Source organism: Diceros bicornis, chromosome 6, assembly GCF_020826845.1.
Source record: "Diceros bicornis minor isolate mBicDic1 chromosome 6, mDicBic1.mat.cur, whole genome shotgun sequence".
Lineage (NCBI taxonomy): Eukaryota > Metazoa > Chordata > Mammalia > Perissodactyla > Rhinocerotidae > Diceros > Diceros bicornis.
The window spans coordinates 12,556,564-12,571,275 of record NC_080745.1 but is presented as its reverse complement, the minus strand read 5'-3'; the positions used below and the strand labels follow the sequence as shown (position 1 = coordinate 12,571,275).

Genomic DNA, 14,712 nt, shown 5'->3' with positions numbered 1-14,712 from the left:
AGATTTGCAACTAAGACCAAGATGCACATGGATGCCTGCTCCAAACCTTCTGCTTCTTTTGTGAATTATATACGTATGATGGCCAACGCTTCCTGGTAACAGAAGCCTATGATCTTATATTTATATAGTATTTGTCTCTTTCCAACTTTGCTTCCCATCCTCCCCTGTACTCCAGCCCTAGTAACATTCTCACCTTTGCTAAATACGTCACCCCCTTTTTGACTGATGCCAAAAGTTTGGGATGTCCTTTCCAATCCCATCTCTTTGCTGAGCTCCTAATTATTATTCAAGAGAAAATTTGCATGTCCTCTCATCTAAGAAACCTTCTGATTTTCCCAACCAGCGCTGTGTCCACACTTCAATAATGATAAATACCACACTATGACAGGCTTGCTTTCTCTCTCTCTCTATCTCGATCTTTCTATCTCTTCCTGCCTGCCCCCACCCCACCACACTGTGAGCTGCTGCCTGAGACAATGACTCCTCACGCTTGTTCCCTAGCACCTAACTCTGTCCCTCAAACTCAATAGCTGCTAGTAAGTGCGAGCACAAGGGCACAAAGGTGTTCTAGAACATAGGAAGTGCACCTAACCCAGAGCGCTGAGAGGGTGGTCAAAAAAGGTGATGTGCCAACTAAGTGTTTAAGGATAATGAAGACAGAGCCAGGCCAGCAGGGGAAATGGTCATTCTGGGAGAGGGAGCAGTATGTGCAAAGGCCAGGGGGTGAGAGTGAGCACGGCCTTTCAGGGAAAGGCTGGGGATCATGGACAGCTATCAATCGAGTTCAGTCATCGCCAGCACCCAAACCTCTCCCCTCAGTGAACCTGTGATCAGCCCTGAGATGGAGCCTGAGAACATCACCAGGGAAATCAGCTTGTAAGCATCCATCCAGGAAAATGCCTGCACAGCCTGGAACCTGAAACATCTGTGGAGTTTCCATCAGCTGGGACACACCCCCTTGCTCCATGATAGCTGGATTGGGTGAACAGTGGAGCCCAACACTGATCGGGTGAACAGTGGAGCCCAACACTGATCGGGTGAACAGTGGAGCCCAATACTGAGCGGGTGAACAGTAGAGCCCAACAGAAGGCCCCCTGAGACCCAATACCACCCTCTGGCCAGACGCTTCCCATCTGTGACTGGGGCATCGTTAGGTAGCTCAGGAAAGGAGGCATTAACTCACCCTGAGTGTCTCTATTGCTTTGGCCAAAGTAAACAGCTGACACAACTCTTTTGTTAAGAGATATTTTTAAAACAGACGTTGTTGTTGTTAACAGATTTCCATCCGTGATTGTCTAGAGGATGTTCCTCGAACAGACTGTAGAGTACACAGTCTCTTATAGAGATGAGGGATCTATTCACAAGCAAATTGTGGCTCAAGCCCTGGTGTGTTGCTTCCAAGCTTCCAAATCAACATTCACTCTTCCTTCCTTTTCTAGGCACAGGGCACACAAATATCCACCCAGAAGTAAGTTCTCATGCTCATTTGACACTAATAATAGGCAAGAGTGGGCTAGTTACTTTCTCTAAGCCTCGGGTTCCTTAGCTTTAGAATGAGAATAATGAAAACACCTACCTCACTGGTATGTTTTCTGTGGGAGGCAATAGAAATAGCATCTATCAAAGCACTTTTTCTTGCAAGATGCAAGTGTTTGCCGGATATTAACCCCTCTTAGTTGCAGTCTTCTTTTCTCACCTAATACCAATAAGATTCCTTCCAACCAAGCAGCAGTTTGCATGGCCGCTGTGCATTGTGCCAACTCAGTACAAGAGCAGGAGCACACCTGCCTTGTTCTCAGGCCCCGTAACCAGTGATGGGAGCTCACGTCACTGCGCACTTACTCTTTGTAGGCACCTTTCTAAGTGCTCTCATGTGCTAGCTCATTTAAACCTCAGATAAACACCCTGAGCTGGATGCTATCATTACCCCATTTTTACAGATGAGGGAACTGAGGCCCAGAGAGATTACAGCTAACTGAGGTTACATGGTGAGTGGAGGGGCAAGAGTTCAACCAGGAGGTCCACTCCAGAGGCTACTTCGTGGCTGCAGTCGCTGCCTCTCAGGCCCCTGGGTGCTGAAGCTCACAGAGCACCAGCTGGTGCTAGGGCTCCCCTTTGCCTTGAGGGTTCTGTGAGCAGCAGCACCTCCACCGCCTGTAGGTCAGGGATGTGGTGGGAGCTGAATCAGCCTGGAGCTGAGTCCAGGCAAAGCCAACTACACTGTTGACACTGTGGATTGGGCACTGTGGACCCACCCCATCCTGTCTTCGGCCAACCCCCTCAAAACTCATAGGAAAACTAAGTGCTCATGGCTCTGCCTCACACAGGAGTCACCTGAATTTAGTAATCAGCACACAGCATTTGCCGTGAACCACACCTAAATGGGTTTGGCCATTTCCGCCATCTTGAGAGCCCAGGTAGATGTCTCAGGTATACACAACCTCACGGATGGCCACATTCCCAAGCCATGGACTCTCAGATCTGGTCAGGATCACGGGGTTCACCAACTCCAACTCTGGTCCAGGTGCTGGATTCTCTCCATTGCAAACCTAACACCTCGTTTGGAACACTCACTCTCTCCACAGCTACCCATCCAGTTTCAGCAAGTGTGTCCTTATATTAAGCCCAAATCTTTCGCTGTTTAACTAACTGGTCCTTGTCTGTCTTCCATTGTTCTACCACCAGGCAACCAGCAAGTATTTGCCCAGCTCTCATTCTTCCAGCATCTTTTTCTCTCTAGGGTACATCCTCTGAGATCTTGACTAATCTTCCCATGACCAAGGAGACTTTTTAGGCTCCTCATCACCCTGGTTTCTCACCTCTGGACAAATACAGGTGTGATATGCTAAGGGATCGGTCAGATCATCACCTTCCTTTAGCTAGGCACTATACTTCTATAAATATAGCCCAAAGTAGAATTCACCATAGAGCTGCCGTCACCTCACTCGGGTCTATTATTGACCTTGCACTAAACCTCCTGGGACTCTTTTACACATGCTCTTCTGTTTTTCCCCACCCAGAGTGTGTGTGTGTGTGTGTGTGTGTGTGTGCTCACATGTATGCATTAAGGTATGAGCACAGGCCTGATTATCTCCACTGAATTTTGATTCAATAGATTCTGATCCATTGCACAGGCTAGTAGAGACCTTCCCCATTTTGTCATCCAACTGGTAACTCCTCATCCCAGCTTTATGCTGTCTGCCACTTGAGCTTCACCCAGGTGACTAATCAAATGCAACAAAGGCAGGAGAGAGGACTCAGTCTTTTGATTCATAAGTGGATATTAACATACAGTTCAACATCAATTCTCTGTTATTAATTTATCAGTAGTATAATGCCAGTTGGAAATATACCTAAAATGTATTACCTTCCTTTTAATATTTCCAAGATTTTATATACCATGACCCAGAATCCTAGGAACACAGAGTGCCAAAACTAGATGAGAAAGGCAGGGGTATGGTGGAGCCAGCACCTGAGGAGCAACACTGCATGCCAGGTGCAGTGCTCAGTACTCCACAAGCATCCTCTCCACTACTCTTCTCAATGGGAAAATATTATCAGGAGGACCCTGACACTTGACGAGGTTACACCAGTTTCCTAAGGCCACATAGGTAACGAGTGGAAGAACTGGCACCCCAACCCAGGTCTTACTCCAAAGCCCATGATTTTAACACTGAGTCAAGTACTCATTATAAGGAAGGGAACCTAGTATCTCATAGGGTTGTCAACCGCTAATCTATAGAAGTGATGTATCTGGTAGGCATAGTTTGGCTTTGCTTCTGTTTCATTCCCCCTAGTTAAATGTGAGTACCTTTAGACAGGGCAAGCACCCTTCCCTGTAGCCACAGGCCCCACCACTCCCTATTGTTTACACCTGGCTTGATTTATGCATTTCCCAAGACATTGAGTCTGCAACCCCTGTGATCTAGGCCAAATCTAAGTAGCTGCAATCGAGGTGCAGAGACAGCAGTGGCCTATGTAAGTCAGAAATAATGATGGTAAACGGAGCTAGAAGCAAGGTCACCTGATAATTGGGACAGAACTTATCCTATCAACTTTAACTTCCCCTTCATCATTCTACGCCCATTGTAGCTTACTTTTGATCTTCTTCATCTCCATGTGAGACTATGTCTATTTGCTCTGTTTAAGAAGTTACCCTAAAAAGTCACCTGGATTTTGACTGGGATCTGAGGTTTTTTTGGTTTTTTTTTTAGGGGGTGAGGAAGATTGGCTCTGAGCCAACATCTGTTGTCTCTCCTCCTCTTTTTGCTGAGGAAGATTAGTCTTGAGCTAACATCTGTGCCCATCTTCCTCTATTTTGTATGTGGGACACTATCACACATGGTTTGATGAGTGGTGCGTAGGTCCACGCCCAGGATTCAAACCTGCTTTCACTCAAGTAAAAGAAATATTTAGAGGATGGGATTCAGTATGAAAGAGTGTAACATACATAAAAATTTAACATATTTGGAATTTCTAATGTGTCATAATTTAACAAAGCAAGACTCACCAATTTCCTTGTTGGAGGAAATGGCCCTTTTTTCAAATAGCCTGCCCTTACTCAGTGCTATCCGGGGCTATTAATGCTGTCAATATTTTAGTTATTTGAAACCCATACGATTAGTTCAATGTGTTTGAAATACAGGCTAATTCCAGAAAATGGCACCCTTTTCCAAATTAAGACACAAATGAGTTGATAGACAAATGCAGCCCCATGTCCGATCTTTCTGTCCCATTAGACTACACAGGAGGTTTCCATGGCAGCAGAGTCTGGAACACACCCAACAATGACTCTAGGTGCAGACCAACTATCGACAACAGTCTCTCTAATCTCTGAGTCTGACCATGTCATTTCTTTCCAATAGCTTCCCATGGCTACCACGTCCTCACAGGAAGGGCAACTTGGCATAGAGGCAGGAGGTCTGGGAGCCTCAAGTCAGGGACATCTGTCACCTAGCAACAGTGTTAACTCTGTCACTTAATTGCTGCAAATTTCAAGTCCTCATCTGCAAAGTGGGAATGCTGATATCCACCTTGCAGGGTTATTATAAGATTAAATGATAAAATGCTTGTAGAGTTTTTGGCAACTAATCGCAGTAGCTACACCATGTAGCAAGTGCTCCTTCTGCTGCAGTGTAAGTTCTGCTCGCCATGCTAAACACTCATGCATTGCTCCATTTACTCCTCACATTAATGCCGGGAGGGAGATGATATTATTATCCCCATACTACCGCAAAGAAAGCTAAGGCTCAAAGAGGTTAAACAATTTCCCATGGCTCTGTGAGTGTTAAGTGGCAGAGCTGACATTTGACCAAAATCTGCTGTCTTCAGAGCCTAGACTTTGCCTTCATATAGTGGATGCTCATTAAACATAGTGATGGTGATGATGATGTTAATGGTGATGATGATGGTGACGATGATGATGACAATGGGCAGTAACTCAATAAAGTTCAATCCTCTTAACATGGTATTCAAGGCCTTTCATCATGTGGCTTCAGCTGACCTTTCCAGGCCCTCTTACTGCCTTTCTACCCATGTGGTCTAATCTAGCCCAGGTGAACTATTCAAAGTCTCCAAATGGGCATCTTCATTTGTGCCTCTCTCTGTGTCTGAGCTTCTCTTCCCTTCCTCTACCTGATCGGCATGGACACGTCTTTTCTCTAAAGCCCTGCTCCCGTGTCCCCCTTTCTGTGGCTTTGTTACAGCCATCAAAATGTTGTCTTACTATCTTCTATACTCCTCGCCTACTCACCCTCAAACTCACTCTGTGAGCTCCTGTGACATTTGTCTCTGAACCCCCAGTGGCACCACGTAGGGGTTTAGCAATTATTCATAGAAGCAAACGCATCACATTGGTTGCTCCAACACAGGCTGAGTTCCACCTCTGCTAAACTGGATCTGGCTTCCCACCCTCTGAGTTACGGTTGTCATGTGCACAAGCAAATAACCGTCTGCTAAGAACTGAATAAAGGCCACAGCCGTGGTGGATGTGGAGTGATGCTGGCGCTGGAAAGCCCTCCCACCACTGGTCAGGGTTCTGGCCCACAACCACGTCCCTGTGGCAGGACCCTCGTGGCTGTGAGCATGCTGGAAAGGGAAAACGTCTTTCTTCCCAATTAGCTATTCCTTTCTGGGGCCAACTCAGCACCCAGAGAACTGAGCTGGACTCCATCTTGCCTTGTGCTTAGGACAGCAACAGCCACAGTAAAATTCCCGCAGTCCAATTTTAATACTGGTGATGACACAAGAGACAAAAAAAAAAAAACCCAGCTGGATGATCTGTTTCCAAGAGCATCTCACAGTGTTAGCATTTTGGAGAGGAAAAAAATACCTCGTGGTTGTGAACAGAACAAATTTAATGTGGCCACAATTAGAAATAAATCAGATAACCCACATATGTAGTTATCTAAGTTGTCACTTCTAAAATGATATCTGTACCTTGGAAAGCCGTCAATCTTTCATCCATAAGGTAAGAAGAGCATACGAGGAATGTAATGTGGCTAAGAGTGTAGGAACGCTGGGAACCATCAGGCAGAGCTAGAGGGAGACGAGCGGAAACGCACATTCCATCCTTTTAGTAACACTGCCATCTACTGAAACTGCCTGCTCCTTTTTCTGCACCCAAATCTGCAGTCCCACATTCAGTTTCATTTCAGCATTTTCTTGTGTGGTCTCATTTCTCATTTGACTTACTAATCTATTTGTTGTTGTGAAGTTTCCCACCTCCTTCTTTCAGAAATTAATTATAATTTCCAACTATAATTTCCAATTATAATTTCTAAGTTGTAATTATCCAACTTTTTTTTTCTTTTTTGTGAGGAAGATCAGGCCTGAGCTAACATCCGTGCTAATCCTCCTCTTTTTTGCTGAGGAAGACTGGCTCTGAGCTAATATCTATTGCCAATCCTCCTCCTTTTTTTCCCCAAAGCCCCAGTAGATAGCCATATGTCATAGTTGCACATCCCTCCAGTTGCTGTATGTGGGACGCGGCCTCCACATGGCCAGAGAAGCGGTGCGTCAGTGCGCGCCCGGGATCCGAACCCAGGCCGCCAGTAGCAGAGCGCCCGCACTTAACCGCTAAGCCACAGGGCCGGCCCCTATCCAACTTTTAATAGCTGCTGATTGGACATATGCAGAAAATATTTGAGAAAACGCACCACTACATTTCACTTGTATATTTGAGAGACAGTGAGGGACAATTAGACTTTTCCTAATTATTACTGTGACCCGAATAGAGAAAAAGTATCCTACCAAATGGAATTCTTATTTGCATACTCAATCCAATTACCATCCCAGGATGAGTGAAAGTTCTTCCCCATGCACTAAGGTGACAACTCAAGGAGTTTATCTAGAGCTCAGGCTCATCACAGAGTTCCCACTACGAGATGGAAGGACAGGCCACTGTTTGCTCTGCATCACTTCACCAGTCATCACTGAGGTAGAGTTTTGCACAAGGCATCCATCAGCAACCGTTTGACTGTTAAGACCACCTGAACCAGTGGCTTGGTTGTTCTCATTTCAGCTACCTTGCGTGGCACAAAATACAGCCACGGAAGCCAGACATCCTCACAATGAAGCAACTGCACCTAGACAATGTACAATGCTTGGACTACACGACCTTCCATTCTGCGAGAGCTGCAAAGATGAGAGACCCGTTCATCAAACACGTCTTGACCTTGGGCCTGGAAATGAGTTTCAGATCTCCTCTCATCAGCCACATGACCTTAAGAAGTTGCACAACTTTCCTGAGACTCAGGCACCTGCAAAATGGGAAGAGTCTCATGGACTTTAATGAGTTATTGTGAATATTGATGAAATGATATTCCTGGCATAGTGGTAACCCTCAATGTGTATTAGTTTCTAACACGCTCCAGACAGGCCCTGTCTTGAATACCAAGGTACAGAAAGTAAGGTTCTAGACTTAAGATAACGAAATGACTAAAAGACATTTGATTTAGGGGTCAAATATTTTTATCCATCAGTTGGATGCTTAAGGCAGGATGGTGGCTGGTCTTTAACGACGGCCCCCAACAATTCCTCTCTCCTGTACACACATGTCACCCTTCACACCAGTAGGGGAGGCATATGTCCCTTCCCACAGAGTCTAAGCGGAACCTGTGACTTGTTTTGGCCAACAGAATGCTGTGGAAGCAATGCTGACTCATTCCAGGTCTAAGCGTTTAGAAGGCCCGGCATCTTCTGCTTTTGTGCCTTTGGGAGCCCTGAGCTGCTATGTGGTCTGCTGGAGAATCCACTTGGAGGAACACAGTTACAGGCCAGAGGGAGACAGCCACACGGAGGAGAATCCAGGATCCTACTGAATCGGACCCAGCTGAGCCCCTCGCCACTTGAGCCAGCCTTGTGAGGCGCCAGCCCTGTGAGTAAAGAAGCCACCCGGGATGGTCCAGCCCAGCCAACACCATGTGCAGCAGAGACGAGCCGTCCCTCCTGTGCGTGTCTAAATCCCTGACCCCTAGATCCATGAGAAAGAATGACATGGTTATTGTTAACTACGCAGCAGTCTGTTACACAGCAATAGATGACTAAGGGAGTACTCAAACCCATTTTATCCCGGTCCACTGCTTCCCCATAAATGTTGAACAATACAAAGTGCATTTCATTTCACTGTTAGATGTGTCCCTATTCATTGACTTGAGAATCACTTTATCATCACTTCCCAGCAGAGGACCAGGAATCAGAACAAGGATTCCAGTTACAAAGGGACGTGTAGACACGGAACCAGGTTAGTCCTTTTTGACTCCTGTACTGAAGACTACAGAACATCCTTAGTGAAAACACTTCCCTTCCCTACACATCAAGGCTTTTGCTCCTCCTCTCCACTTCTCTCACTGATTTCAGAGGGCTTGCAGTTTTTACTAGGTCATTGTCATTTTCAGGCTGTGATTAATAATGCCAACTAGTTGCCATTACTTCCTAAAACATATTGCCTCCTTTTTTGCTCCTGAACAAAGCAAAGCTAGACTTGTGTGCGCCCTGCCCCCTATTCTTCCTATAGAAGCCACCACTGTGCAGGGAAAGACAAGGAGAGTTGCCGTCAGGTAGGACCAGATTTAATACCAGGCCCACCAACTGGGACTCCTTAAAAGTCATTTAAATTATCTGAGCCCCCGCTTCCCGACTGGGTGAAATGGAGACAATAATACTCCCCATAACCCTCCCCTGAGGATTAAATTAAGCAGTGGAAGGCACAGCACCATGCCTGGTACACAGTAGCTGCTCAAGTCAATTAATTCTCTTTCGTCTGCTGCTAATTCATCTAAAGTGTATATTTTCCAGGTCTTCCTCAACTCGTCCAGTTTATTCCTCAGAACTTCTAAAGAACTTATTCTTTGATTGAGAGTACGGACTCAGAATGTGCCTCATTCAGTTGCTTGATGCTCTCACCCACACCACCTTGCCTCCCTGTGCTGGAGCCGTTAGTTCTGCTAGGACAGGAACTTGAGGGTCCCCTGTGACTCCTCTCTCTTCCACTGCCTGTACCCTGTTCATCTCGAGGTCTTGTGATTTTGTCTTTGAATAGATCTCCTTTCTTTTCACACTTTCCCACAGACACCACCCTAATCAAGCTACCACCATGTGTCACCCGGACTGTGGACATGGCTTCCTAAACCACTCTCTCCTTTCCTCTTCCACACAGCCTCATTCCCAGGCCAGCCTCCACACAACAGCCAAAGAGATATTTGTAATACAAAAACCTGATAGTGTCACCCTCCGTTCACATGAGAGCCTCACTCGTTCCAGCCTTCCTCTGCCTGCCCCATCTGCACATGTCCCACTCTTCCCCCTGACTCCCACCCCAGCCCCTGCAGCAGGCTCCTTCTTGCCTGGTTAATTGCCACTTATCTTTCAGGGCTCTGCTTACATGTCACCATCTATGAGATGGCTTCCCTGACCTCCATCCCTTCATCTAAATTAGATTTAATTAGGTCTTCCCCTCACCTCCATCCCCATTATTCTCTCTCAGCATCCTGTTTTTTTTTTTTCCCTTAATGTCGCTTGCCACAATTTGTAATTGTATATTCATTTGTGAGCTTATTTATTTAGTCTGTCTGCACCATCACTCGCTCCCGGTCCCCACTGTAGATGCAGGCTCCATGGACAGCATCCATCTTGTTAGCCCTGCATGTCCTGCACAGAGCACCGAGCCAGGATCACAGCCAGCACCCACGGGATGGATGAATAAATAGGGGGCAGAGGACTTCTGGTCCCACCAATGCCCAGCACTGTGCTTAGCACCTGGGACTTGCCTCACGAAGGTTAAATCATTTCACTTGGTTTCTGTTTGGCTGTTGTTTTTGGCAAGTCACTTCACCAACAGAAGTGATGTGTTTTGAATGGCTTTGGAAGGGTAGGCAGAACTCCATCAAGGGTCTCAGACACACTGGCACTTCCCTGCAGGAGGCACTTTGCAAAGGTGGCTCTACTAACACAGGGTACAGAGGGGAAAGGCAAAAAGGAATCTCCAGCCAGAGAAGCTTAAAAGATCATTCATGTGAAAAAGACAAATACATGCATTCATCATCAGGTACCTGGGGGTGATCTTCATGGTACAACCGAGGCAGCAGCCTCACCATGATGCACAGGACCCCGGGGTGCATGATCACAGCGTCACCTTCATCTATCCTGCAGAGAGAGGAGAAGGACATCAGACTTGAGGCTTCTAGTCTGTTCTGTTTTTCACAGAACTTTCTGGATCTTTCTAAGACAGGCCATGATATACATCCTCAGTCTGCTACTTATTATCTACATGACCTTGAACTAATTAACCTGAGTTTAATTTTCCCCAACTGTACAATGGAGCTAACAGTACCATACTTTCCACATAGAGACATAGACTACTGCTTTTGTGCCTGGCACATAATTGGTGCCTAATGGAAGTTAGTTCAATGGTCCTCTCGCCTTACCTCCAGATACGTAGGAGATGGAGAAGCTCTCATTTTATATTAAACATACACATACAGGTCTTCTAGATACCGTCAAAATAGTGTAAGCACACTCTACTCTGTCCCACTCACTGAATGCAACTGAAGACTGAGATAGAATGCACGAGCGGCTCCCTGAGGACTCTGAAAAGTAAACAATAGCAGAGAAGGAAACCAAACCCAAAGCACCATGCAATCGGCAATGAGATACCTGGGGCTCCCCCTCCGGGATCCCCTGATATGGGCTCACAGGGAGCCCAAAACCCAGAACTGTGCACCAGGTGTGCATAGGACAGACAGACCTCCAAGAGAAGCCCTCTCCTGTGGTCTGAGGAGCAGGAAAGGAGGCCCCTACAGGTCACAGACGATAAAGGAGATCTCCTGGGATTTATTTTGTTGGATTTCTCCTTTCTTTCTCACCCCAGGCTCCAGGCAACCCCACAGCAGCCTCAGCAGCCAAGCAGGTGTCTGACACTCTCAGGGAGAAGAACCCTTCTCTCCGACCAGAGGAACTGTGGTCTCAAGAGTGTAGGTGAAATCCCCATTAATTTTGCTTCTTTTTCCTCTACCTGGTTGGCCCCAGAGACAGGTGCAGTTGTGGGAAGTGCAGAGCAGAGCAGGGAAGTGAAAACCATGACTTTCTAGACAGGGGAGAAGGAAAGGGCCTCTGGGAACCAGAAAGTGTTGGGGAGATGATGAAGAGGAGGAGGTTTAAGAAAGTGAGACCATTAAGTTGTGTATCAACCTCTGGGCTCAATTCTGAGCTGCACATGTGTGGATCTGACCCTAAACCACATTCCAAAAGCTTTGAGAACTGAACTCAGGGTTAGACCACCATTGAGACTGGATACTGCATAGGGCAAGTGGAGGATAGATCAAAACGACATGCAAAGTTTTTGAAAACTGAACTGATGTAGAAGGTAAGAACGGTAAGAACTTGTGGCCTGAACCTAACCGGGTCGATTGCCTACTAAAACAAAATCATCAACACTCTTCAGAAGATGTCAACAAGAGCCAGAGTTCATAACATTCAAAATGTCCAGGATACAATTTGAAATTCCTCAAAATAGAAGAAACCAGGGAAATCTCAATACCTCTCATGGAAGAAGATAATCCACAGAAGCCATGGCTGAGATGACACAGATGTTGGAATCATCAGGCAAAAACTTTAAATCAGCTAATAGTGATCAAACGCCAAGAAATAGGGTGAATAGTTTTGAAAGGAATGAAAACTAGACAGTCTTGGTAAAGAAATGGCAGCAATAAAAAAGAATCAAATAGAAATTTAAGAACTGAAAAATACAATAACTGAAATTTTACAATCCCAGTGAATGAGAACAATAGAAGAATAAGATGAGAGAAAAACGAGTTCATGAGTTTGAAGATAAATCAATAGAAATTGCCCAATCTGGACAACAAAAAAGAAAAAGATTTTTAAAAATGAAAAAAATCTCAAGGTCATATGTCACAATACCAAAGGATCTAACTAACATTCTTGCCACTGGAGTTCTACAAAGAGAGGAGAAAGAGTGTGGTGTAAAAAGAAAAAATGTTCAGGAAGTTTTTAGTCATTATTTCTTCAAATTTGGTGAAATAAATAACCTTAAAGATTCAAGAAGCTTGGCAAAACCCTAACAAAATCAACAAAGAAATCCATGCCCAGGCACATCATAATCAATTGCTGAACCCTAAAGACAACAAAAAAATTTTGAAAGCAGCCAGAAAAAAACAACATATTGCACACAGGGAAGCAACAATTTGAATGACTGTGGATTTTCTCCTGAGAAATCAGAAGGCAGGGGAACAACATTTTTAAAGTGCTGAAAAGAAATGCACAGAATTCCATATCCAGCAAAAATATCCTTCAGGAACGAAGGCAAAATAAATATATTCCCAGAGGAAGGAAACAAAGAGAATTTTCTGCCATTGCACATGCCCTGAAAATAATACTAAAAGAAGTTCTTTGGAAGGGAGGAAAATAATAACAGAAGAAAACTTGATATTTCAGGAATTAATAAACAGCAAAAGAAAATGGTAAATATTTGGATAAATATAATAGCTATTTTTTTTCTTCTTAAGTTCTTAAAATTTGCACTATGGTTGCCAGGAAAATTGTATTAGATGTAATACATATGATAGCTACAACAAAAATAGGGGAGGATAAGGGACCTGCATGGAGCTAAGTTTTCCATATTCCGTTTGAAGTAGCAAAATAGTAATTCTAAGTAGATCGTTAAAAGTTAATTATGTACGTATATTGTAATCTTAGGAGAAGCACTAAAGAAACTAGACAAAGATAGTCAAAAATTCAATAGATAAATTCTAAAATACTAAATACTAAGATATATTCAAATAATCCACAAAAAGGTAGGAAACGAGAAACAGAGGAACGAAAAAGAAGGAACAAGGAGAAAACGAATAATAAAATAATAAAAATAAAAATAATAAAATAAAATGGTAGACCTAAACCCAAACAAATCAATCATTACCTTAAATAAAAATGGTCTATACACCAATTAAAACATATATTGTCAGAATGGAAAAAAATAAAAGAGCAAACTATATGCCATCTACAAAAAACCCACTTTTTTTTTAAATGAAGAATTGGGCTTCAATTTCTTGTCTTTTTTGAGGAAGATTGGCCTTGAACTAACAACTGTTGGCAATCTTCCTCCTTTTTTCCTTTTTTCTCCCCAAAGCCCCAGTAGATAGTTGTATGTCATAGTTGTACATCCTTCTAGTAGCTTCTATGTGGGACGCTGCCTCAGCATGGCTTGATGAGCAGTGTGTAGGTCCGCACCCAGGATCTGAACTGGTGAATCCCAGGGCCACCAAAGCGGAGCGCGCAAACTTAACCATTATGCCACTGGGCCAGCCCAAAAAACCCACTTTAAATATAATATATAGAGAGATTAAAAGTAAAAGGATAGAAAAAATGTATACCAGGCTAACACTAATCAAAAGCAAGCTGGTGTGGCTGTATTAATCTTAGAGAAAGTGGACTTTAGAGCAAGGAAAATTACTAAGAATAAACAGGTTATATTGCATAATGATTAAAGGAGGCATAATATCCAAATTGTGTAGGCACTTCGCAACAGAGCACCAAAATTCATAAAGAAAAACCGATAGAAGTGAAAGGACAAATGGACAAATTCACAATTATAGCTGGAGACTTCAACACTCTTCTCCCAGTACGTGATAGAAAAAGTAGACAGAAAACCATCAAAGATATAGAACTGAGCAACACTATCAACCAAATGATGTAACCGACATTTATAGAACACTTCACCCCACGACTGCCAGTACCCATGCTTTTCACGTTCCCATGGAACGTGTGACACAATAGGCTGTATTCTGTGTCAAGAAACAAACCTGGAAACATTCCAAATAAGTAAAATAATACAAAATATGTTTTTCAGTAACAGAATTAAATTAAAAATGAATAACAGAAAGATAACTGAAAAATCTCCAAGTACTTAACAATTAAACAAATATTTCTTTTTTATTGTGGTAAAATACACATAACATAAAACTTATTATCTTAATCATTTTTAAATGTACAATTCAGTGGTACTACATATTCATATTGAAAACAACATATTTCTAAATAGCCTATGGGTCAAAGAGAAAGTTTCAAGAAAAAATTTAAACTATTTGAAACTTAAATAAAAAGGACATATATCATAGAAAAAATTATGAAATGCTGTTAAAGCAGTGTTTAGTGGAAATTTTATAGGATTAAATGCTTATATTACAAAAGAAGAAAGAT

At 43.7% G+C, this 14,712-nt stretch overlaps 1 protein-coding gene across 1 annotated transcript in view; it reads right to left on the bottom strand.

Annotated features, from left to right (window-relative positions):
* Positions 1-14,712, bottom strand: part of WDFY4 (WDFY family member 4) — a 277,648-nt gene that overhangs the window by 214,570 nt on the left and 48,366 nt on the right. The window contains exon 12 of the mRNA XM_058542855.1: positions 10,551-10,644. Coding sequence (XP_058398838.1) covers positions 10,551-10,644 — 94 coding nt within the window. The remainder of the gene's footprint in view (positions 1-10,550; positions 10,645-14,712) is intronic.